Source organism: Nomascus leucogenys, chromosome 9 (assembly GCF_006542625.1).
Source record: "Nomascus leucogenys isolate Asia chromosome 9, Asia_NLE_v1, whole genome shotgun sequence".
Lineage (NCBI taxonomy): Eukaryota > Metazoa > Chordata > Mammalia > Primates > Hylobatidae > Nomascus > Nomascus leucogenys.
The window spans coordinates 109,191,872-109,218,609 of record NC_044389.1 but is presented as its reverse complement, the minus strand read 5'-3'; the positions used below and the strand labels follow the sequence as shown (position 1 = coordinate 109,218,609).

The 26,738-nt window shown below is 43.8% G+C and overlaps 1 protein-coding gene across 3 annotated transcripts in view; it reads right to left on the bottom strand.

Annotated features, from left to right (window-relative positions):
* Positions 1 to 25,728, bottom strand: part of IL2RA (interleukin 2 receptor subunit alpha) — a 52,431-nt gene extending 26,703 nt beyond the window's left edge. For all 3 annotated transcript variants that reach the window (XM_012499357.2, XM_012499358.2, XM_003257612.2), the window contains exon 1: positions 25,448 to 25,728. In XM_012499357.2, the coding sequence (XP_012354811.1) occupies positions 25,448 to 25,511 (64 nt within the window). In that variant the 5' untranslated portion in view covers positions 25,512 to 25,728. The remainder of the gene's footprint in view (positions 1 to 25,447) is intronic.
* Positions 25,729 to 26,738: the final 1,010 nt, after the last annotated feature.

Genomic DNA, 26,738 nt, shown 5'->3' with positions numbered 1-26,738 from the left:
GTTCCACTCCCATAATCTGAAAGCTGTCTCTTTAATTTTTACCACTTCATTATTAGAACTGGAGTAGAACTAAAATTAATTTTTCCCTGAGCTATTTTTGTGTCCCTTGAGTTAACCAGAAATACCAACCCTGGAAGGAGATGTGGGGGACAGTTATTTTAGAGAGCGGACATCACCGCTGAAGAAGAAGGATATCCTGGTTGGCTGCTCTAGAGCCGGCAGGACGGATGCCGAGGTTGTTCACAGCAGTGTGTGTGCAGAGCCCCCGGGATCCTGCAGATTGGGATTTGTCAGGGCAGGTGTGGACATTGAGACTATTTCTAACAAGCGCCTACATGATGCTGGGGCTGCAGATCCCTAGGCCGCACTTGGAGTATGAGAGTTTCCAGTGAGTGAAGCCCTGGCTGCTCGCTCTGCCCCCTCTCCATCTGCCCCCTTGGTGAAGACAGGACCCCCATGCCTCCAGTGCACAGTGAGCGCTGCTCAATCTGCATCCACAGCGGTTTGTGCCCAGACGCTTCCTCACTCAGCGTCTAACAGGGTGCAGTGAAAACGTCATTGACTGGAGGAAAGGTGGGTGGGTGAGAAACGTTTGTGGGTTTTTTTTTTGTCGTTGTTTTTTTAATCTGATGTAACTTTTTGTCGTCGTTTTTTTTCTCTGATGTTCAATGCGAGAGAAGACTCATCTGGCCCCTGAAGCCTATGTGAGCAACACGAAAGATAAAGGAAAAAGGGGGCTTATAAAGGATGTGGACCGACTCCAAGATAAGATTCTTGGCCCTTTGGGTGAATCAAGGCGAAGTTGTTTTACTCTTAGCCCAGCCAGCCCTGGGTAAAGGCTTCATCCCTCTTCTCTTTCCTATCCATATATCAAAGCTTTAAGCTCCACTTTTACCCAGTGAAGATTAGAATAATGCACGGAGCACAGGAAATGTCTAGATGATGATTCATTGAGATTTACAAGGGACACAGGTATGCATCAAGAGCTTGGGCCACTGGGTAAAGAGGGATCTGGTTCTTGCTCTAACGTGGTTCATCTTCTGTGTCAGAATCAGATAGATTCTGGGTGTCAGAGACCCGAATCTTCCTCTTGTTCCACTCACTGGCTCCCTGTGGTCCCTTCTCATTTCAAATGCTCTGTCTGCAATATGAAATGAAAAGAATTCCTCCCAGACCCCTAGCCAAATTTCACCTTAAGCTCGTTGACTCCCAGAGGAAATCCCTATGGGAGATTGGAAAGAGGATGTTGGAGCCAGAGGCTATCTTTGATAGTGAGGTGAGGTTTACAGTTTAATAAGAACTCCAAAGATATGCCTAATATCGAAGGTTGTCTCTCGCTTCCTTGGGAAACCCAAACCAGCAGTTTAGGCCTTATAGAAAGTAAGTGGTTTGGGTGCAAAAGGGATGTAGAACATCCCTTTTAATGGTATCATAGAATATGAGAACTAGAAGAGACCTCAAAGATCATTTAGGCCAACCTCTACATTTTATAGATAAGAACACTGGGCCCGTGGTCATTCCACAAGTTTGTGGCAAGCCTTGGATTACAACAGATCACCAGGTTCCCTGACTCCTAGTTCAGTGCTTTTCCAACACCCAGAATCATAATCTTCAGGAAGGAGCATGCTTTTCACCTATCTGTTGAAGATTATCTCTTACAAAGAGGTGGAGCTATGTCTAAACTATCTGGGTGCTGGGAGGTGTTTGTGTGATGTTGTGGTTTAGTTCAGATTATTATCTTTGAAGAAGGCAGAGGGCCCAGGCCCTCCATTTGGGGTTATTTATATAATAATAACTATGATGTCTGAGCCCTGCCTATGTGCTGCTGCTTTGCATCTATTACCTTCAATGCTCACTATGGCTCTGGAAGGTAGATACTGTCATCCCCACTTTACAAAGCAAGAGATTGAGGTTCAGAGAGATTAAGTAAGTTGCCTAAACCACACAGCTCAAGGTGGTGGGACAGGAGTCACGTGAAAGTCTACTATTGCTGCCCTCATGTCAGCCTTCTAAAAAATCTCACTTTTACTTTCAGGAAATTCTTTCAAATAGCAAACATAAATGCGCACAAAGAAGCAAGGGGGAAGAAGACAGAACTGTGTAGAAAAGGTTTGTGGAGGCAATTTGTTCCAAGGTTATTTATTATTTGAGAGGAAGGCTATGATATTGGTTAAATCTGGGCTTTGTAAAGTCTGGATTCATGTTAAAATGTTAAAAATTACATCTAAAATGACAGAGTAAAGTGAATAACTTACAAGCTATTGGAAGAAAATAAAATAGGATAAAAACTTACTTAAATCAAAAGAAGGGGGAAATGCATAGAAAGAGAAGGTAAAAGATAAAATAAGACAGTGGAAATTCATCAAGCTATATCAGTAATAATTATCAATGTGAATAGACTAACCCTGCAGTTACAGAATGTTGGACTGCATATATTTTTAAAAATATGCAGTTATATGATGTTTATAAGAGACATGCTTAAAGCAGAAAGTCTTCAAAAGTTTGAAACTAAAAGAATGGACAGTTGAATCCAAGGAGTTATATTAACATCAGACTTCAAGGCAGAAGTGTTAATAGAAATACAGAAGTCAGTACGTATTGCTAAAGGTTCAATTCACCAGGAAAACATAAAAATGCTATATGTGTATGCACTCAAAAACATTACTTCAAAATATACAAAACAAGAACCAGGAAAACATACACTTACATACTTCTATGCACCCAATAACATCACTTCAAAATACACAAAGCAAATATTGACAAAACAAGGATAAATTTGGAAATCTACTATCATAATGAGAAATTTTAACAGTGTCTTCCTTTATGATGGATAGGTCAAACAGACAGAAAATCAGTAAGAACAATCAAATGTGATAACCACAATTAACAAATTTGATTCCAACCATAGCAGAGCCCTCTCTTTTTTCAAGCATGCATGGGACATTTACAAGGCAGTAGAGGAGTTGAAGGCAAGTTATGGTCATAAGAGTGAGTATCTATGGGGTAGGAAAATGGAAGCCTAGATAAGGAATAAACAGAAGGAAATGTTGAAGGTAAAGCTCTGGGTGTCAGAATCTTCCTCCTGTTTCACTCACTGGCTCACTGTGGTCCCTTCTCATATCAGAGGCTCCGTCTGTAACACGAAATGAAAAGAATTCCTCCCAGTCATGTAACCATAGGAGCTTCTCATACACCCCAAGCCATTTCCTTTTACCATGCTGATATGTCCTGTTAGGCCTCTTGATATAGTGCCCCTTGCTGGGAATCCTGGCCCTGCCCATGAGCCAGGCAACAGAATGAAGGCTGTTCCTAACTATAAGGTGCCTGAAAGGTGGGTGGAAGTTCATCTGGCAGGTTAGGCACATCAGGCCGTTCTGGCAGAGAATGTGTAAAAGTGTGAAATAGCATCATCATATGGAAGATACAAGAGGCTACACGTAGAATGTTTTGCTGAAGCATGAATCGTGAGGGTATGAAGGATGGAAATATGAGGATCAGTCGAAATAACATAAGTGAATTTGAAATCTGTAAGACGCTCCACAAATTTTGATTGTTGCTACGATGACCTCTTGAGCGGTGTTGTTTTCAGAACCAAATGATAAAATATATAGTTACTTTCTAAGCTGAAAAACAATATTTAAAGCGTTCATTGCTTAAAGCTTGATTGTGTCAGAATGAGGAAAGAGTTTCTTTTGAATTCATATTCTAAGAACTATTTATGAGAATGCTGTATTCGGTTGTTTCCTGTCACCTGTATTCACATTAATAGATTATAACAGATTTCAGTCTACTGAAGCATGGTCAGTTCTCCAATTGCTGTCAACCAAATCACCATGGTTGAATTTGAATATTTCCAGTCATTTTTGGTTGTTGTTGGCTGCCCACATTACCTATTATTTATTTAAACTACCTTATATACAAATATACTTTTATATATAATTTAAAATTTTTTCTTAGCCATCATTAAATCACACCTAAATTTGCGATACATGGTATTGTCTTACTTTGCCTTTTGTCTCTCTTTTCCTAAATCTACCTTTTCTTCCCCGAAGACACTCAAAGACTTAGTAGTGTCTTTGGGTTTTTCTCACTCCAATTGACTTTAAAAGAACCCTCGTTCTTAGTGATCTGATAAAACTGGTAACATAGATAAGGCATACACTTGTTGGAAAAGAGAAGACAAAAATAATCATTCTATGTGAGGAATTTAAGTCCTTAGAAAACCCAAGACGGTTAAAGTATTAGAACTATTAAGAGTTTGATAAGGTGACCAGATAGAAAATTCATTTATAAACTTCAATATTTTTTATATATTAGCAATAACCAATCCAAAAATACAATGGGAAATGATATTTTTTAACAGTTGTCAATCCTTAGTTGCCAGAAATGTGCTAAGTTCTAAACAGAAGATCCTAGAACTGGGTTTCTGTTATTTCAAGAAACATCTTTAAAATATAGTGGCATGTGAAGGTTGAAATAAAGGGCTGAAAAACACATTATATGCAATATTTAGCAACCAAAAGAAAGCTTGATAGCTATAATAACAGGAGAAACTAGACCAAAAAAGTATTTTCACAGATAAATATCATTGTGGAAGTTATAATAATCTTGACCCTGTAAACACTCCACAATACGTATTGTTGATAAGGTAGCCAGAGATAAGAAAGCTCCATAGCTACAATAACATAATTAACTGTGGACTTTTAACATCAAGAGTACTTTGAGAACTTAAAGGGTGAGTTAATTCTTTTTTTGAGATGGATTCTCGCTTTGTCGCCCAGGCTGGAGTGCAGTGGCGTGATCTCGGCTCACTGCAAGCTCCACCTCCCAGGTTCACGCCATTCTCCTGCCTCAGCCTCCTGAGTAGCTGGGACTACAGGTGCCTGCCACCACGCCCAGCTAATTTTTTTGTATTTTTAGTAGAGACGGGGTTTCACTGTATTAGCCAGGATGGTCTCAATCTCCTGACCTTGTGATCTGCCTGCCTCGGCCTCCCAAAGTGCTGGGATTACAGGCATGAGCCACCATGCCTGGCCAAGGGTGAGTTAATTCTAAAAGTAGAATTAAAACATATAATACACAAACCAGTAGAAGGAAAAGAGAAAATAAAGGAAACTCAATCAATTTAACAGACGACAAGAAAGGATAAATACAACAGTAAAAGAAAAATAATGGTTAATAAAAGTTCAAAGTAAAATAGCATAAATAAGTCCAAATGTAGTACAATAAATATAAATGGATTAAGCTTGCTTGTAAAAGACAGAGATATTCTGATTGAGGGGGAAAAATTTCCCCCAAAGTCCTGCACAAGGTCTATTTTTGTTATTTCAAGAAACATCTTTAAAATATAGTGGCATGTGAAGGTTGAAATAAAGGGCTGGAAAACACATTATATGCAATATTTAGCAACCAAAAGAAAGCTCGATAGCTATAATAACAGGAGAAACTAGACCAAAAAAGTATTTTCACAGATAAATATCATTGTGGAAGTTATAATAATCTTGACCCTGTAAACACTCCACAATACGTATTGTTGATAAGGTAGCCAGAGATAAGAAAGCTCCATAGCTACAATAACATAAGAGAAGCTAGACCAAAAAAGCATTTTCACAAATAAAAATTATTCTGGAAGTTATGATAATCTTGAACATGTATACACTCAACAATACATATGGTTGATAAGGTGAAGAATTACAAAAAGAAATTAATTCTACAGTCAAACATTCGCACCTGATTCTAGCAATGTATTAAGCAAAAACAAACAAATAAACAAAAAATTCTGATCAGTCAGAATTTATCCCAGCAATAGTGAATGGTTTAACATTAGAAAATCTCTCAATGTACTTAAATACTTTTATGGTATAAAGGGAGAAAACCTACATGATCATTTTAATAGATGAAGAAGAGCATCTAATGATGATGAAAAGAATATCCATTATCGATTAAAAGAAAAAAACTTTTAAGATAGTAGAAATGAAAGGAAACTTATTTAACCAATAGAGAGTAGACACTGAAATCTTACAGAAAATAACATGTATGTGATACCTTAAAAGGCTTCTATTTAATGGTGGAAACATATACAATTCCTGCTTTTATTCTATATTGTATTGAACACCCCAGCTAATGCAATGGAACAAGCAAAAGAAATCAGAGGAATAAGAAGTGGATAAGAAAAAATAAAATTGTCATTTATAAATAATAATGTCTATCTACTTAGAAAATCCAAGAATCTATAATCATCCAAAGACTTAGTATCCATAATACATAAGGGAGACTTACAAATCAATAAGTTAAAGGCCAACAAACCAATAAAAATAGGGACAAAGGATATGAACAAGGAGGCCACAGAGATGACCAAAAAAACATATGAAAGCATGCTCAATATCACCAGGTATCAATGAAACTTAAGATAGTAATGAGATTTTATTTTATATTATCAGATTGGCAAAAAATGTTAAAATTTCCCAATGGTAAGTGATGATGAGAAATATCTGAGGAATTCAGGAAATTTCATAAATTACTGATGAGGATTGTAAATTAGCATGGAAATTTCAAAGAGAACATTTTAAATATAACAGTAAAATTGAAGCTGTCCATGTTCTAGGATCAGCGATCTCACTTCTAGGTATATTCCTAGAGAAATTCTTGCATATGTGCACACATTCAAGGCCGTTTATTAGAGCATTGCTTGTAATAGGGAAAAATCAGATACAATCTAATTGTCTATCAAAAGGTTAGATTAATAAACTCAGCATTATCAATAACTGTATTATTATACAATGTAATAATGTACAATTGTTAAAAAGAATAAACATCAAAAATGAATCTCAGAAACACTGCTGAGTGAAAAAAGCAAAGTTGCAAAAAGAAACAGTATATTATGCATTTATGTATAAAATAAAAAACAAACCAGTAGTGTATATTGCATCATGAGATCCAGCCCAGATTCAAGAGAGCAATTACTGGAGGGGAAGAATGAGATTGGGTTGGACAGAGAGGGAGCTCCACTATATCTACAGTATGTATTTATTTGTTTTCGTTTGTGTTTGTTTTGTTTTTTGAGATGGAGTCTTGCTCTGTCACCCAGGCTGCAGTGCAATGGCGAGATCTGGCCTCACTGCAACCTCTGCCTCCAAGATTTAAGTGATTCTCCTGCCTCAGCCCCCCAAGAAGCTGGGATTACAGGCGCCTGCATCACGTCAGGCTAATTTTTGTATTTTTAGTAGAAATGGGGTTTCACCATGTTGGCCAGGCTGGTCTTGAACTCCTGACCTCAGGTGATCTACCTGCCTCAGCCTCTCAAAGTGCTGGGATTACAGGCATCAGCCATCACGCATGACAAGAGCATGTATTTAAAATAAACAAAAAGGACATGAAACAACCAAGGTAAACTGTAAACATTTACTGAATTCTGATGGTGGGCACATGATGGTTATACTAGTCTTCGTGTTTTTCTGTATTGTTTGAAATTTTAATAATTTTTAAATATTTATAGAACAAACAGGTTTTTCTTGCCAACCTCCCAAATGTTGATTCTTTACCAAAGCTTCTTCCAAAGGAAGTGATTAGTTCAGGGCCTTTTCCTTCTGTCTGTGGATGTGGAACTTTATCAGAGAAAGAAACCCCCCTCTCCCCCAACTCAGTGGTAAGTCCACAGCAGGAAAGTGTAACTCCCAATTTTATTTATTAAGTCAATCATCCAAATCACCTCTCAGTCCTCAGCAGCTGAATTCAACATAATGATTAAGCCTAGAGCATCTTCCTAGAGAAGGTGGTAGTGATGCAGGACAAGCGAGCCCCAAGGTGGGGCTTAGCCCGCAAAGGTTCTTGGCTTTGCCCAGGAAGGAATTCAGGGGCAAGCCAGTGGTAGAATAAAAGAAAATAGCTTTATTGAAGTGGCAATGTTATAGTTCCGGCTGTGCTACAGCTCCGTGACTGCTTCTGTAGAGCAGGGCGACCACATAGGCAGAGAGTAGTAGGTCAGGGCAGTTTTGCATTCATATTTATATCTGCTTTTAGTTACATACAGTTTAAGGGGCAGTTTGCAGAAATTTCTAGGGAAGGGGTAGTAACTTTTGGGTCATCCGGTCACTGCTATGGAAAGGAGCAGGAACGCCTGGGTGTTGCCATGGCAATGGTAAACTGACATGGCACACTCATGAGCAGGTCTTACGGAAAGCTGCTTCTGCCCCAATCCTGTTTTTGCTAGTCCTCAATTTGATCTGGTGTCTGAGCCCTGCTTCAGGAGTTGAGTCCCGCCTTCTACCTCAGTGGGAGGATGTTTAAATGGCATAATTACAGAGAGATAAAATTTATGTATGCATGTGACCAGAGGAAAAAATAAGACAGTGCAAAATATAAGTGGTAGTATAGGGACTTCACCTCCCACTCCCCCTCCACCCACTCTTTGCTGGATCAGCACCCAAGAGCAGAGCACAAGCCTTGGGCCATGGTTGGTGCTGAATGAGTACTTGAGTGTATTAGCATTAGCATTGGTGCTGTTACCCATTGATTGGTTCGTTCAAACAAACACTCACCTTCCTTGTTTCATTCAGCAAGCACAAATGTTGAAGGAAATGTGGGAGAAGTAAACTGCCTGTCTCAGGACTTGGGGGATTTAAGGAAGTTGCTGTCATCCAAGAAAAGTTGCCTGATTCCCTCGGGAAAGGAGAAGAAGGTGGTGTGGTTCAAGGAGGAGATCTTTGCTTCAAGGAGGAGATCTCCGAACACTTGGGCACATCTCTGTAGTAATTAGCACAGAAGCACCGTGAGTTATTTGTTATCTGACCCACAGTTTCTGAGGCCTGGTTGACTGGGTCAAATAGTCAGAGTTTCCGCAACCCTAAAATGAGTAACTCACAGGGTAAGACCCTTTTGGAGAACAACTGTGCCTTACTCAACACTTGTTAAACAACAACAAAATGATGGGGTGGTGGGGTGGAGTGATCTAGTTATTTTCTCTTTACTTAGAAGGGAAAAAAGAAGCAGGGAACCAAAAATACCCCTACAAGCAGCTGCCGCTAAACCATCACATTTTGGGACCTCAAATGCTTCTGCAAATGAAATGTTGGGCGCTGGTTATGTTCTAATCCTGGGAGTCTTCTCGGTCGACAACAGTTTTCCGGGCATGAAAGAGTTAACCACAAGCTCACCACAGAATGTCAACCTGATTAAAATAAAAGTTATCAGATTTAAAAGGGGGAAGTAGAAACACACTCTTTTTCTTTCTCTGAAATCTAAAAGCAGTTTTTCCTCAAATCTTTAAAACCAATTTCTTGGGATGGGGTCATATTTTTAGTAGAAATATGCTAAGTCGGTGACTCCCACCCACAGTCTTTTCTGCAAGGAGAGAAACTCTTCTGAGAAACTGGAGCGAGGAGCTGAGGAAATTTTCAACTCAACGGAATTTCCCCTGAGATTGTAAAGAAACACAGAATAAGTAAGTGTAACTTACTTACAGGTAGAAACTTAAGACAAGAGGGAAACAGAAAAGAAGGAAAAAGAAAAAGTCATCAAAAATGATGGCAACCTCCGAAGTCATGATGCTAAGTGTTTCTCCTGGGAACCGCAGCCCATTTCGTGTCAGGTGAGGGCCGGTCCTGTTGACACAAATCCTAATTGTGTCAGGCAGGCCAAGCCCATGTGTCCAGAACCCTCTCCAGAGCTCTCCTGAGGGGTTCCCAGCAGCCAGGCTTACTCTGCCCTGCTCCTCACCCATCTCCCAGGGGGGCCTCTTGTACCCCTTTTCCTTCCTGCTCTCAAGAATTCACACTCCGTTTTACACAAGACACACATTGCATACACTGTGTGTTATTGACAGGGATCACGCCTTTTCACAGACAATCACAATCCAAATGTGGAAACACAGGGAGAAAACCATGGGAAGTGGGGAGCACTGATTGAGGTTCTGGGGTCCTGGGGCTTTCAGATACTACCATGATCTGCTAGTCTACTGTGATTTTGCTTAAGAAGGGTTCAGTAGAGACAAAGAGCATCATAAATGTATCAAATCCACGTGTTCACAGATGCTACCCCAGACATCAGGGAAGACAATGACATTTCAGGCACTGTGGGATTGGTGGAGTGGACAACATAGAGCAGAGAGGTTAAGGTTGTAGGTTACATGGTACCAAAAGCCCATGCCTGTGCTCCAGGGACTGGTCTCAGACACATAAATGCAACCTTAAGGCTTTTGCTGAGTTTAGTCTTTGTATGCAGCTGTGAGTGAGTCAAAATGCCTGTCTACTGACCTGGCCCTCTTCTGCAGCCATGCTGAGAGGAAGTACAGGCTTGCATTTCTCCAGAGTTCCTTTAAAGTATTGGTGCTCAACTATCCCTGCCTTAACGCAAATTCTTAGTCAACACACATTTGATCTCTGATAGTTTCAGTAGGTGGGTTCTATTCTTTTCAACAGATTCCTCAGGGTTAGTGGGGGTGAGCTCAGATGCTCCTGCAATGGGCATTCACACTGGGCTACTTGGAGAGCTGAATTCCAAGGTGGCCATGTTTCCTAAGGACATGGGAACTTAAGATGCAGGTGGGGATCCCATGACCTGTTGGAAGGTTCAAAGACTTCCTCAGCACAGTGCTGAGAAGATCCTGCTTTTTACTCAGGTGTAAGACCAGTAGTTATTAAGCCACAGAATGTTAGGACTGAAAGGGACAAAGATCCTCTCCATTTCTCTGCATGCTTCCATGGAGAACATATATGCATTGTCCAAGGACCCTCAAATCCCTGCATGCCCTGCGCATGCCCTAACCCTGAGGAGGTGCTGAACGCTTGCTGACATGCAGAAGGGGTTAATCAGACCGTGTGGATACAGCTAGCCCAAGGAACAATCCCCGTGCCAACAGCATTCCATCCCGACCTCATACCATGTGCACAGCACCTGATGCTGGTGGGGTCAGGAGTGTGGCCTGTGCCACACTCAGAACGCAGGATGAACATAGAGGAAACACTAGGATGGCAAAGGCTGGTTGTCACCTGGGGGCCTCAGAAGCCACAGCACCAGGGGAGAGCTCAGGAGTCAGCCTGCTCCAAAGCTCTTCCTGCCTGTAGCATGCACTCTGCATCCTGCACCCTGTGCCTCCGGGCCACCAAGAACAGCAATCACGTCAGCTGAGATGGGACACACTGCATGCCGAGCACACAGGAGAGTTCACACGCACAAACATCCCCAGCTTCCCAGACATCAATGAAGGAGCTTATTATGAATATGAAGGACAATTAACATATCTATTATTTTATTAGACATCACAATTCAAATACAATAAAGTATATAAAATATAAATATATCATAAATGAAATATATAAAATACCATCTTATCTTATGAAATTATCTTATATGATAATTATACAGATATATAAGCAATTAAGATGTTATATAAAATGCTATAGTATGCTCATTAATGTAATTAGTGTATTATATGATAAATATAATAAAAGACATCATACACTAATAGAGTATAATAGTCAATATAATTAAAATTAATACTTATGCAATAATTATGAGATGATGCGTTCTTCTCATCTCCATTCTATAGAGGCAGGAACTAAGGCACAGAGAGGCCCAGTGACTTGCCCAGAGACACACAGCCCCTCAGTGGTGGAGCTAGGACTTGGACCCAGGCAGCCTGACAAGCGCGTGCTCTTAGCACGAGAGTCTGCCTGTCCTCCCGCCTGTCCTCCTTCATGTGCTGGCTGCATCCTGCTCCTGTGGCCCCTGACCCTCAACTGCCCTTGTCATATGCCTGTCATGCATCACAGGAAGGCTGTCATGGGAGTCCTGGGGTGGGTGGTGATGAGTAAGCAAGAAGAGGGGTTGCTGGCGTTAAGAGATTTTAGAAGTTGGAATTGCCAAAAATTGAGGCTGGATTAGGTGCATGGAGGACAGAAAGGAAGAAATGAGGATTTTGCCCAGATTTCCTGGGCGATGGGGAGGATGGGGTGCCATTCATTGAAATAGCAAAGAGAGGAGAAAGAGTAGATTCCAGGGAGGGAGGACAGTTCTGGATGTGTAGACTGAGCAGCCTGTGAGGCATCCACACAGAAAGGTCCGAGGGAAGGGCCTTTGGCCATGCAGACTAGAAGTCCAGCAAGTCACATTTAGTGAGCACCTACTGTGTGCTCTAGTCACTCTAGGCAGGCTAGCTTATGTAGCCTTACAGCACCCAGCAGGGTCTGTGTTATTCCCATTTTATACAAACAGAAGCTGAGCCCCACCGAGTTTAAAAATCTGCCCTCATGGACTTCCATGGAGGTTACTTAATGCCCTACGGGTTTGCCTTTCTGCTTCCTTTCATTCTTCACATAAACCCAGTGCTTTCTCTTCTTCCTTCATTCTTCACATAAACCCAGTGCTGTCACTCCAAAGTACAAGCCATGCCCTGACCGAGACCCCTCTGGGATGTTCTGTTCCTTCCAGGCCACAGTTTAAGCCCAGTGACATGGGGAGGCTCCAAGACACAGCTCATGCCCAGCTTCAAAATCTCTGTTTCCTCCATGTGCCTGAGCTCTCCTGCCTTGCGGGACTCTGCGTGGCTCTTGGAGCTCACCATGTGTTTTGTCTTGGGCCTTGGTCATTGTATTATTCAGAGAAACAGAATTTCTCCAGAGAAACAGAACCAATAGGATGTATGTAGATAAATAAGAGAATATTTATAATGGGAATTGGCTCACTCAATTATGGAGGCTGGGAAGTCCCACAATATGCCAGCTGGAGCTGGATAACTAGGAAAGCTGGTGGTGTGGCTCAGTCTAAGACTGAAGGCCTGAGGAGCAGAGGGGCCCTGTTGTAAGTCCCCGAGTCCAAAAGCTGGAGAACCAGGAGTGCAAATGTCCAAGAGCCAAAGACAGATGTCCCAGCTTGAACAGAGAGAATGCAACCTTCCTCCGCCTTCTTGTTCTATTCTGGTCCTCTATGGTTGGATGATCCCCACCACACTGGTGAGGGTGATTTTCTTTACTCAGTCTACCAACAAGAAATTTACCCAGTCTATTCAATTCAAATGCTGGTGTCTCCTGGAAATACCCTCACGACACCCCCAGAGAGAACGTTTAGCCAGCTATCTGGGCATCCCTTGGCCCAGGCAAGTTGACGCATTAAAATTAACCATCATGCTCATGCCACACTTCCTAATGCGTTTCTACCTTCTCAACTCCTGCTTTCCCTGAAGGTCTCCCATTGGCTGTCATCTTTCTCTAGGAAGCCTCCGGGACTCTTCTCCTGTCTGCGCTTTGTGCCATTTCTCTGCAGTCCCAGACTTTGCTCCCTTTCCTTTATGCGGCACTCACCCTACTGTATCCATCTCACTCCCACCACCTTGCTAGTGCCTGCACAGAATGGCATGCAAAGGTTTTCGTAAAGGAAAGTAGAAATTCACAAGTTCAAGCTAGGATTTGAATTCAAGCTGTCAACTTTCCAAATTCATAAGACTTTCCCATTCTCTCAAGACGCTTTTCTGGTTGAGAAAAATTCCGGTAGGCAGACAAGACGGGGAGGATTATTCCAGTAAGGGAGGAGGGTGTTCCCGGGAGTCCAGCTTTGAAATCACAAATGAGGAGGTTCCCTTTGAAGGACAGGAGGAGACCTGCTGGCCAAGACGTGCTATGTGCTGAGGGAACAGTCTTGGCTGGGGAGCATGTTCTGTGCCAGGCAGAGGAGGTGGCAAAGTGCCCCTGAGGCAATGGAAATGACTGGAGTTCTTGCAGCAGAAAGGGCATCATGACAGGTGCTTTCAGGGGAGATTAACTTGGGGATGAATAACAGGGTGACTGAACACCAGAGCTTCAGGGCCTGCCTAGGAAGCCCAGGAGATGAATGGTGCCTGTTGACAGCTTGCTTCCTGTGTCAGCCTGAATGCATGGGTTCTGCTCAGATCTACTGGCTCCTTGCTTTCTTGGGAGAGTGAATTACTGCCTCATGGTCTCAGTTTCCTCATCTGTAAAATGGGAATGGTGGCAGGGCGTGGTGGCTCAAGCCTGTAATCCCAGCACATTGGGAGGCTGAGACTGGTGGATCAATTGAGGTCAGGAGTTTGAGACCAGTCTGGCCACCATGGTGAAACGCTGTCTCTACTAAAAATACAAAAATTAGTCAGGCGTGGTGGTGGGTGCCTGTAATCCCAGCTACTTGGGAGGCTGAGGCATGAGAATCTCTTGAACCCAGGAGGCAGAGGTTGCAGTGAGCCGAGATCATACCACTGCACTCCAGCCTGGGCAACAGAGTGAGACTCTGTCTCAAAAAAAAAAGGGGATTGTTGTGGGGGAATGGTGCTAACAGACCCCATCTCCTACGGTGGTCATGAGGAATCTGTGAGATCACAGAAGCAGAGCATGCAGCAAGGCCTGTCTGGCCTGGGAGTGCTCAGAGCTGGGGTCCCAGTGCAGGATGAGGAGGAGGAGGAGGTGCCCTGGCTACAGGTCTTCTTGCACTAGATTGAAAACGGGGCCAGAGAAGCAGAGCTTGAGAGACGCTGGGAGAGGGAAAGTGAAACTGATGGTCCAGTGGGTGAAAGGTAGTGAAAGCCTGAAGTGCAGTAAACCAGGGATCAACATCTCCAGCCGAAAGGCTCACCCTGCGGTCTCAGCGCCACCTGGGCGTCAGCAAGATGCCTGGAGAAACGGCCCTTTTATTCTGAAACCCCCTCTCCAACCTTTTTTTTTTTTGGTAATTGTTTGTTTTGCTTTCCATTTAAAATAGGGAGTTTTCTCCTTTACAAAATTTCTTTTTGTTCTAAATCAGGCTCTAAACAGAGGTGCTACCACAAGGACCGGAAGCAGAGACCACACCGGTGCTCAGCTGGGCTGCAGGCTCTGCCTGGTTTCATTGTCGGGGAAGCCACCAGGCCTGCCCCCAGACAGCGAGATGTCACGCATGCAGCCAGGTGTCATCCCCAAAACTCCCGGGAAACTCTCGGGGCACCGGGGCAGGAAGAGGCTGACGTCAACTTAAACTCTGGGGACTTCAAACGAAACTTTTAGAAATGATTCCTTTGCCCTTTACTTGGTAACGTAATAAACTGATCTTTCTCTGAAAAGATGGGCCAATTTGCTTCAAGGGGCTCATTTCATGAGGAGAAAATACACACAAATATATATTATATATATATATATATTTATTTTCTTTTTCTTTTTTTTTGAGACGGAGTTTCCCTCTGTCACCCACGCTGGAGTGCAGTGGCTCGATCTTGGCTCACTGCAACCTCCGCCTCCAGGTTCAAGGGATTCTCCTGCCTCAGCCTCCCGAGTAGCTGGGATTACAGGCATGTGCCACCACACCTGGCTAACTTTTGTATTTTTAGTAGAGATTGGGTTTCACCATGTTGGCCAGGCTGGTCTCGAACTCCTGACCTCAGGTGATCTGCCCGCCTCAGCCTCCCAAAGTGCTGGGATTACAGACGTGAGCCATCATGCCCAGCTATATATATATATGGAATTATAGAATTTTTTAAAGAAACATTGCTGCTTTGCTACAAAGTACATAATAATGTAAACTGGACTAATACGATTCCTTCCTCTCTTCCTTGGAGAAGTCACAGACTTTTAGGATTGGAGAACGGTTCATGCATGTGTGTGGGGCAGTTGGTCAGAGCTATCTATTATGAAAGATGCTTCTAGAATACTTGGGGAATGTGGGAGCTAGCAAACAGGTTGTTATTAAAGGAATTGAAATACTCCCACTTGAAATGTTCCCATTTTCTCTGTAAAGGAATTTCTTGAGCAAAGGAAAGCTCTACATCCTCTGTCTACCTGAAGTCCAAAATTAGTGGTGTTTGGTTTTAATAATTTTAGTAGTTGATGACAAAACAACACTCTCTGCTGTCCTCTCTGTCACATCTAACATGATGTGAATGAGGCAGTCCCTGATGTGAGCTGTGCTGGGTTTTGCGGGGGCAATGAACATCGATCTGCGTGTTCCATCGACTCCTTCTTTAAACTTGTATCTCAGCACTTAGCTTGTGTCATAATTGTCTGTGCAGAGGTCAAGGACGGCCTCTTATTCATCTCTGTGTCTCAAACCCTGTGCCTGACACATAGCAGTTCCTCAATGAACATTTGCTGAATGAATGAATGAATGAACAAAGGAATGAACAAACCAATAGCCGGAAGTCCTACCACACAAGAGGTTGTTTCCAATCTCCCTGATTTTCCCTCTTCCTCCTGTACCCTCAACCCATCGGCTGCCCTTACTGCTGTAGCAACAACTTCTCTCTGAAAACCTTCCCAGGGGAGAAAACCCGCCCCTCTCACGCCTCAGAGGCACACACCTATCCTTGCCTTTGTTTTTTTATTGCTGAGAGTACAGAAAGCAGCGGCTTCTGAAGGAGGTATCTATTTTGGTCCCAAACAGAAAAGAGTGGGTGATTCTGTGGGCAGAAGTGGCAATTCCTGAATGTGGTGTGGTGACTCATGCCCGGAGGTGCTCAGAATTTCCTCTGTTTTGTGGCTGCTGGGGCAGGTGCGACACTGCCGCTTTCTCTAAAGATGCCCCAAGCTGCTCTGCAGGTAGAAGGAGGGCTGCAGGGAACAGCAGGACCCAGAGAACCCAGACCCCAAGGACCAGGTAGTCCTTAAGCCATCCTGCAGGAGGCCAGCTGCTCCAGCAGTTTGATGAGTTCCCCTCAGCTCTGTGGGTACTGCCTCACTGCATGTACCTGGGGCTGAAGGAGCAGTGGGCATTACTCACAGCCTATTACTTCACCTTTGTAAAAAACAAAAATAACTTCCCTGCTCACATGGCGCCTTCATCTTCGACCTTTAGCAGCAGTTTAGACAGGAAGAAAAAAGCCAGGTTCCGGAATGAGAGCGTCTGCTTCCTATCCTAGCCCCTTCCTTGTTGGGCTACATCAGGCAACCCATTTAATCTCTGTAAGCCCATCTAACCACAGTTCACCAGGCATAAAACGGGGATAATCATATGACCTACTTTATTTTGAGAATTAACCAAAGTAATATTATGTCTGAACATAATTCCTGAAAGATAGCATTTAGGCAATGGATATTCACTGTGGTGGTTCTAGCTAGTGTTCAAATGTTTTCTGGAACAAAGCTTGAAGCAAATAACAAAAGGAAACATAGCTGTCAGTATCGGAGTTGGTGCATGGGCCGGCCTTAACCAGTCATCTGTTTCCTGGTCTATAGCTTTGCTCACTTTCTTACCAAAGGAAGTCAGGGCCTGTTGCAGACTGTCCTATTTTCCAGGCTCTTTAGAATAAAGAAACCAATGGCTTCCATACAACTTCCTTATTTAAAATTAATTATCATTTTAAAAAATAGAGGTGGGGTCTCACTATGTTGCCCAGGCCGGTCTCGAACACCTGGGCTCAAGGGATCCTCCCCTCTTGGCCCCCCAAAGTGCTGGGATTACAGCAATGAGCCACTGCGCCCAGCTGCAGCTTCCTTTTTATTCTTTTAAAACATTGCTCTTTCTTCTTCTTTTGGGTAAAAGGACTCAATTGCTGCTAGTCCAATTGCACCAGCTTGTTCTTGCACTGCATACAGCGTGGGAGGAAAAAGCCTGGGAGAGGGGGGGACATGGGCCAGCGAGCTCGTCCGGCCACACCTTCCACCATGGGGCAGGCCCCTCTACTGGCACAGGATGTCAATACTCCTGATCCGTATCTTGCCTTCCCTCCGCCCGTTCCTCTTCCTCCCAGCACAGTGACCTTCTGGTCAACCCCACCCATGCCACCCACACTTTGTTGCCCTGGAGTTTCCCGCCACCTGAACCCCTCCTTAAGCAAGATGCCTGGATCTGGGTCGAGGGCTGCAGGCAGCGCTGCTGGTCAAAAACCCCCGGGGAACTGGTTGGGTGTGGGAGTGGGAGAATGGGCTGTCAGGACAAAAGCCCTGGGACTCCAGCCTTGTGGTGTGCACGTGGCTTGGGCTGGGTCAGGGAAAAAATGTGGAGGTAGGGAAACAAGACCCAGGAACTCTTTGGCTGCCATCCAGGGTCATGTGGTGCTGGTGATAAGTGATCAGTGATCCATTGAACCGAGGACATCTACCGGGGACCAGTGACACCTGTAGACACTGGAGGGTTGAAGCTGGGGGAGAAGCACTCACATGCTGTCTGTCTGAGCAAAAGTATTCATTTTTGTCCGAGAATCTGAGACTCATTTGCTTGGCACACACACACAAAACTGCATGTATGTTGAAATACGGCTCATTATGTAGTTGTACTGGCAAACGCCTCATCTCTCTAACTGGTCAGCTCACTACTCATGGAACACAGTCCATGTATACAACTCCAGCAACGTCACTAGAAAATACCATTCTCCAACCCCTCTCCTGATATTCAGAACCACCATTCAGAGCCAGGAGGTCCCAGGGCCACCTTCTCTGAGAATTTTTTTTCTAGTTCTCCAGGTAGCACGTTACTCTCCCTATTCTGATCATTTATGGCATTATTTGCAATATTTGATCAATATTTGATCTTTCCCAGATTGGTTTTCCCTTTTTCTAATTTTTTTTTAAGAGGCAGAGTCTCACTATGTTGCCCAGGCTAGTTTTGAACTCCTGGGCTCATGTGATCCTCCTGCCTTGGCTTCCCAAAGTGTGGGGATTACAGGCGTGAGCTATCACACTCAGCCTATTTTCCCATTTCATTCGCAAGTTCTGTGTGGGTAGAAGCAATGCATATTTCTTCTCTGACTTGATAGCCTTGTTACTCAAAATGGGGTTCATGCACCAACAACATAGGCCTCCTGTGGAATCTGTTTGCACCAGAAGCTTAGGCGCTAACCCCTGACCTCCCAAGTCCGAATTTGCTCCGTGACAAGATCCCTGGATGATTTCTAAATGCATTAAAGGTTGAGAAGTACTGCTTGAGCATACCTGTTCCTAGTGAATCAGACCAACCATGGAAATCATTATTCCGTCTCTCTCATTTGGTGAGTTTCAATCCTAAGTGCGATTTGGAAGTATTCAAGGAACTGGAAGAGAAGGTATTGTGATGTTCGGTTCTGTTCCCCAGGAGTCCGCTTAATTCACCTTATTAGTCTTGGCCATCACTTTTTTAAAGCATCCTGGGTATACACTAATGTACAGCTGGCGTTTTGAACCATTACTCTCCACACATTTCCCAGTGGGAGCTGTGTTTTCTTTTTCACAGAAGCAAACCCCAGAGTCGCCTTGAGATCAGTCAAAAAACTGAGTAATCTTGGAGTGGAGAATACCTAAAATTTCTAGAGACTATTATATTATTGTTTTCCCCTAAAAGAGTGAGTTACTTGAGAATATGGTGGGGGATTCGGTGGGGGATTCAGTGCGGGCTATTGGCAAACACTGTTGGCTGACTTCAGGTTGGGAGCCATTCAGCAGCAGTTTCATCTCCCATGTTAAACTGTGAGCACAAGAGGGTAATAGCTGGAACCTTCTTCATCTCTGTAATCCTCATGCATGAATGGATGGATGAAGGAATACCACAGAGAATTCATGTAAAGATGTGCAGATGTGCAGAGGATATTGAACTGAAATTTAAGAGGGCTGCATTCAAGTTCAGCTTCTGCGTGAACTCTTTCAGTGAAGAAGGTCTTATAACTTTTAGAAGTAATCAACTGAATTAAGATTCTCTTTTCAGCTGGACACAGTGGCTCATGCCTGTAATCCCAGCACTTTGGGAGGCCCATGCAGGTGGATGGCTTGAGGCTAGGAGTTCAAGACCAGCCTATGCAACCTAGCAAAAACCCCCTCTCTACTAAAATTATAAAAAATGAGCCAGGCATGGTGGTGCACACCTGTAATCCCAGCTACTCAGGAGACAGAGGCAGGAGAATCACTTGAACCCAGGAGCTGAAGGTTGCAGTGAGCTGAGATTGTACCACTGTGCTCTAGCCTGAGCGACAGAGTGAAACTGTCCAAAAAAAAAAAAAAAGAAGGTTCCCCTTTCTCTTCTCTCAGCGAACGGCCTGGGATAGAGAAGAGAGACAGGTTCCCACTCATCTAAAACTTCTCCCATGGGAGACAAGGACATTGTTTGAGGGGAAAATTCCTACACAAGCAAACAAACAGCAGAGGACCCCGCCCTCCCTGTCCAGGGCAGGAGCACGGTGGACCACCTGCTGTCCCTGTGTCTTGGGGCCTCTCTCCCTGGAATCTCACTGATGGAAATGTACCAGTCCTTCAGGGCTTCCTTTCCATGTCACCCTCATGAAGCCTTCTCTGATAGCCCCACGCTCATTAGATCTTACCACATATGACTTGTGTTACTATGACTATATGCCTTTCTCCTCCTCACCAGCTTATGACTCTGTTAAGGATCAGGACTGTCTTGCTCATTTTTACATTTCCTATAGTATTGAAAAGGGGTATAAGAGGTATTGGATAGATTTTGAGAATTGAGTGAGTGGAGTTTTTGCCTTGACACCTGCAACTGCAGTAATTACAGAAGCAGTGGGTCATGCTGGCTGCCAGGCAGTACTTCTTCAGAGCTGGAAATAACCCACAATGAGACATCAGGCTTGGGTGCATTGACACACAAAAGTCGCTCAACCCTGACGGTGCCAGTATGTCTTTATCTGGGAAACTTTTTCATCCCAAAGTTCCCCAGCTTGAAAACGCCTTTTAAGCAGAGCTTATTTTATTTCCTTTCTGGAATCCTTGACATAGAGTGAAGGAACTGGAAGGGAGTTTCAAGATCCCTGGGTGACCTCCTCATTTTACAGAGAGAAATCTGTCAAAAACTCACGGCCTCCCCGTGTCCTGTCCTCAGTGCTTTGGCCCACTTTCTGCTTCCTGCAAGGTTTATTTTCCTGCTAATTCTATTCCCTGTGACCTCAAGCAACATGCCTCATTTCCTGAGGGAATTCTCTCTTTATCTGTAAAGTTTCTGCTCACCCTTGGGCAAGAAGAGGAGCGGGGAAGGGTGGGAACAGCAGCCACGTTGAGGGACTGCCTGCCTTGATGGTGTCCATAGCTCTCAGAAGAATGACTCCAACAAAAAAAAAAACACAAAGAGGACTGGGCGCGGTGGCTCATGCCTGTAATCCCAGCACTTTGGGAGGCCAAGGCGGGCAGATCACCTGAAGTCAGGAGTTTGAGACCAGCCTGGCCAACTTGGTGAAACCCCGTCTCTACTAAAAGTACAAAAATTAGCCAGGTGTGGTGGCACATGCCTGTAATCCCAGCTACTCGGGGACGCTGAGGCGGGAGAATCACTTGAACCCGGGAGGCAGAGGTTGCAGTGAGCCAATATCTCACCACTGCACTCTAGCCTGGGCAACAGAATGAGACCCTGTCTCAAAAAGGAAAAGAAAAAAAAAATCACAAAGAGGTATTCAGAATACCCAAGGCTTTAGGCAAAAACCAGTCTGGGAATACTTCTCTATCAGGGGAGTGGGGTGGAGTAATGGAGTTACAGAGCCCACCAACCATTCTATATTAGCACCTCTAACTGACGCATTCGTGAGACTCATTCTTTTGGTGAAGAATTGTGAAGTCAATTTTTTTGTTTTTCAATTCTCACATCTAAAATGAAGTATATGCACAGATGACTTATCAAACTGCCTATTTAAGGCGTGCTGTTTTAAGGAAAGTAGCAACTGTCTTATGAAGGGCTCCCAATGTTTAGGAAAGCTCTTACAGCCTCAAGACATGTCTTGAAGATGAATGAAGTAACAGTAGCAATAATACCTTGGGATCTCAAGAAGTTGAAAGATTAAATGTGAAGGGTTAAACTTTTTGTGTTTGACTGACAAAGGTGAAGATGGGAAATTCCATTGTGGGCATTTGTCTTTACAAGAATGGATAATTACACAAACACATTCTCTCAATGAGTTTCCGCACTGTTTTTTTAAAGAATTATTTTTGAGTCTAGAGGATAAAGATTTGATCACAGAATTCCTAGAATGAAAGAAAGATGATCAAGGGACGTATAAGCTCTCAGAATTTCCACAGTTCTGAGAATGGTGCCTTCAATAACGTGCCATATTGGTAATACCAGGAGAATTCTCTTTCTGACCACATCCCAGAGCCCAGTAATATAGAGACTAAAAACACTCAAGTTGACTAATACGTCCTCATAAACCCTTGCCATGTTAAATGGTGGCTTTGGAAATTTTCAGAATGAAAATCTGCCCTTATGAATCAGCTAGAAATTGCATCTGTTGACAGTCTGATTTCATTAGAGAACTCTTACCCTGAGGAATAAAAAGTCTGATTTGTTTCAAGACTAGGTTCCTCTTGGAGAAAAAGTCTGTGATGAGATGGTTTCCTACCCTGGAGTGATGCCTGAAAATTCCTGTCGATTCCAGAAACTCGACCCATGTCATTGTCTTTGGCCACTGGGTCCTTGTTTGCCTTGTGATTGGACTATTTTAAGAGCCTCATGACCTGTCTCTGTGCACCTGATCTCTCCCCACTCTATGCCAGTATCATCTCCATAAAGCTCTGACCCTGTTTGCAATGAACAGAAACAGAACAATCCAGGGAGACCAGGTTCAAACCCTGGCACTGTCACTGCCTGTGCGAGTCTGAGTTTTGGGTTCTTCCTTCATCTAGGGGTTCATGACATCCATACTGCAAAGTGGCTATGAAGATTACAATAAGACACATATCTGGCACATAGAAGTTACTTTATAAATGGTAGTTTTAAATTTTCTTGTAGTTCTTTATTGCCTACTAAGTGAAGTTAAGAAGTTATCACTAGGAGAATTCTCTTTCTGACCACATCCCAGGGCCCAGCAATATACAGACTAAAAACGCCTAATGCCTTAGATGATTCATTTTACCTCATCCTAACTTTCCAGTTTGGATTCCCTATATCCCCACCCTCCCTGTCCAGGGCAGGAGCACAGTGGACCCCTTGCTGCTCCCTAAGGCACTCCTGTGTTTTGGCTCATTGGGGCCTCTCTCCCTGGAATCTCATTGATGGAAATTTACTGGTCCCTTGGGGCTCCCTTTACATGTCATCCTCATGAAGCCTTCTCTGATAGCCCCACGCTCCGCAGATCTTACCGCACTCTGACTGGTATTACTATATTTATATCTATGCTTTTCTCCTCCTCACCAGGTTATAAGTTGCTTAAGTGTCAGGACTATATCTCGCTCATTTTTGTGTTTCCTATAGTGTTGAGGGGCAGATGGGGTATGGATAGATGTTGAGAATGGCGTGAAAGAGTCATTATGGGATTCTACTTCCCCTGCTCCCACCAAGACCACTCAGACCCTTGGATAAGTCACCAATGGCTGGAAATAACACGGGTTTACTTGAAATGTGTCTTCCAGAGGCAGAGCATGATTAATTGTCAAGATTTTGCTGTTCTTGGCTTGGATTGAGTTAGCAAAGACCCTGTGGAGGTAGAAATCATATTGAAAACCTTCCTAAAAGTATGCCCTCTTTATAAGAATGGCATGATGGATTCTGAGGACTCAGGGGAAAGGGTGGGAGGTGGGTGAGAGATAAGAGACTACGCATTGGGTACAGCATACATGCTCAGGTGATGGGTGCACCAAAATCTCACAAATCACCACTAAAGAACTTATTCATGTAACCAAACACCACCTGTCCTCCAAAAACCTATTAAAATAAAAAACACAGGCCAGGCGTGATGGCTCACACCTGTAATCCCAGCACTTTGGGAGGCCATGGCTGGTGGACCACAAGTTCAGGACTTTGAGACCAGCCTGACCAACATGGTGAAACCCCATCTCTACTAACAATACAAAAATTAGCTGGTTGTGGTGGCGCGCGCACCTGTAAACCCAGCTACTCGGAAGGCTGAGGCAGGAGAATTGCTTGAGCCCATGAGGTGGAGGTTGCAGTGGACTGAGATCACGCCACTGCACTCCGGCCTGGGCAACAGAGTGAGACTCCGTCTCAAAAAATAAAAATAAAATAAAAAAATATATAATAAGTAAATAAAATGCCCTCTTTAAAGACACTCCTACATCTGGGCCAGTACACAGCCCAGCATGACTGGCCACTTCCCCTAAACAAGCAAGCAGACTCCTGAAATGCATCATTATGTTTCATTTCTTAATAAATTCTTTCTGCAGCCAGTTAGCATTCTACTTGTTGCCATTATAGACTTTCAAAAAACACTATAAACTTTCTTATCTGTCTTCCTGAGTAAGCAAAGGGAAGACATTATTAGAAAATTCACACTCAATTAGGAAGAGTGGTTTGAGGTAGAAGTTGGTGGTTTTTTATTTCTTTAAAAAAAATATTGGCCAGGCGCGGTGGCTCATGCCTGTAATCCCAGCACTTTGGGAGGCCGAGGCGGGTGGATCACGAGGTCAGGAGATCGAGACCATCCTGGCTAACACGGTGAAACCGCGTCTCTACTAAAAATACAAAAAATTAGCCGGGCGTGTTGGCAGGCGCCTGTAGTCCCAGCTACTCGGGAGGCTGAGGCAGGAGAATGGTGTGAACCCGGGAGGTGGAGCTTGCAGTGAGCCGAGATCGTGCCACTGCACTCCAGCCTAGGGGACAGAGCAAGACTCCGTCTCAAAAAAAAAATTGGCCAGGCACGGTGGTTCATGCCTATAGTACCAGCAGTATGGGAGGCCAAAGTGAGTGGATCACTTGAGCCCAGGAGTTCAAGACCAACTTGGGCAACATGGCAAAAACCCCATCTCTACAAAAAAATAAATTAACCAGGTGTGGTGGCATGTGCCTATAGTCCCAGCTACTCAGGAGGCTGAGGTGGGAGGATCGCTAAGCCTGGGAGGCAAAGGTTGCAGTAAGCCAATATCGCACCACTGCACTCCAGTCTGGCTGACAGAGACGGTGTCAAAAAAAAAAAAAAACCTCGAGAAAATCCATTTGAAACAAGGAATGAAATTTAAAATTTGCATATATAAACACATATACATATACATATCATGTATATACATAGGATTATGAGAAGTAGTAATGTTCTAAAAGTGAGTATGCATATTTTTAAAAATTTCTGTAAACTTGCACTTGTAAGGAAATTCCTAGGTGTTATTTCCTAAGACAGTAAAAGCAGTGTATACATCCTTGAAGCTAAACTTTTCTGAGATCTTAAATTATCCCAGTGTTTGATATATCAGTACTCATGTCTCCAGCAAATTAACCTGAACTTAAAGAGCCTCCTGATAGCTTCTTAGCTGGGGGGTGGGAGTGCAGAGAAGAAAAGGAAATTCATGGAAGAATAAAAGACAATTTCTTGAGGAACCTGCTCATCAGGGCCCTGTTAACACCCAAATATCCCAAATATCATCCCACACTATTCTTCCCAGAATTAATTGTCAAGGACTGAGAAGGACAGGAGAGTCTGATGCTATTTCAGGCTCTCTTGACAGACCAAGGAACACTGAGGCATAAACTGGGGTCCCCGTGGGTCACAGGCAAGAGGTGGAACCCAAGATTCAACTCCCTTCTTGGAACCATCTACCTGGGGACTCCCTCTGGTTCTGTGGCTGGGGAGGGGATGCCCATCAGCCTTTCTGGAATTCCAGGGGCACCCACAGGCCCTTACCTGCCTGGCAGCCAGGCACCATGATGAACGTTAGCAGTCCCCACATCAGCAGGTATGAATCCATCTTCCTGGCCCTTAGGACCAACTGGGGCGGTGAAGCGGAGGTCTTTCTCTGCAGAAGGCCCAGTTGCCGTCAGCCTCTCTTTGGCATCGTGCTGGAGGATGTGGGATGGGAAGCTCGGTCCGCCTGGACTGTCACCCTTGTGGGTCCATCCAGTCTCTATCGGAGTCAGGATTTGCTCTGTTTAAGTATTGGGCTGGTGTGTTTCAGCCAGGAAACTGCCTAGCACTCTCTTCTCTCATCTCAAATATAGGAAGTGTTTTTTTTTTTTTTTTTTTGATGACAATATAGTTGCGGTAATTTTTCAAACCAGGTTTTTTTTTTCAAGTTCAATTGCTGGAGGTGTGGGCTGGGGTTGATGAGAAGGATTGAACTTCATTTATGAATCCTTTCTTCAGCTACACCCATAAAAGGAGAGGGAGATTCCCCTGCCGCTGAAGGTAGGGTGAGCAAGCACTTCTTGGCAGTGGTCTCACCCAGCACTTCATAAGCTGAGTCCTCCCCCCAGGGCTGTAATGTCCTGAGGAGTCAGCAGAGACCACCTGGGATGAAAGGGCAAAGTCCTGCCAAGATTCTGGTCAGGCAGCCTCCAATATTCAAATAATGGAGAAGGATGCAGCCAACTGAAGGATCCTGAGAATTCATAAATAATTCCCCAAGATTTATAACCTGTACTAGCCATCATCATTTCACCACGGTGCCCTGGGCTCCTGAAAGTGCATTGTCATTTCATAAGGTGTTTTGCTTCCAGATTTGTCTTTCTCTTAAAGGATCATGCAAAAAGTGGGCTTTGGTTTTAAACTGTGGATTATTTTGTAAAATTCAGTCTTGCTTATTTATTGATCAGAGCTCTCTTCTGATTACTGTGAAATGGTTGACTGTGTTTTGCTCCCTGGAAATTTGTCTAAGACTTAAAGCCATTGCATAGTTAGAGCAAAACACAATTTTTTAAATACTAGAAAGCAAGCAAAGATATTAACAAAAAGAAAACCCTCTGGGCAAGCAAAGGAATTCATGGTTCCAAAACACATCACATTGACTGGGCCCGGTGGCTCATGCCTGTAATCCCAGCACTTTGGGAGACCAAGGTGGGTGGATCACCTGAGGTCAGGAGTTCGAGACCAGCCTGGATGACACGGTGAAACCACTGTCTCTACTAGAAAAAAAAAAAAAAAAAAAAAAATTAACCAGGCGCAGTGGCACACGCCTGTAATTCCAGGACTTTGGGAG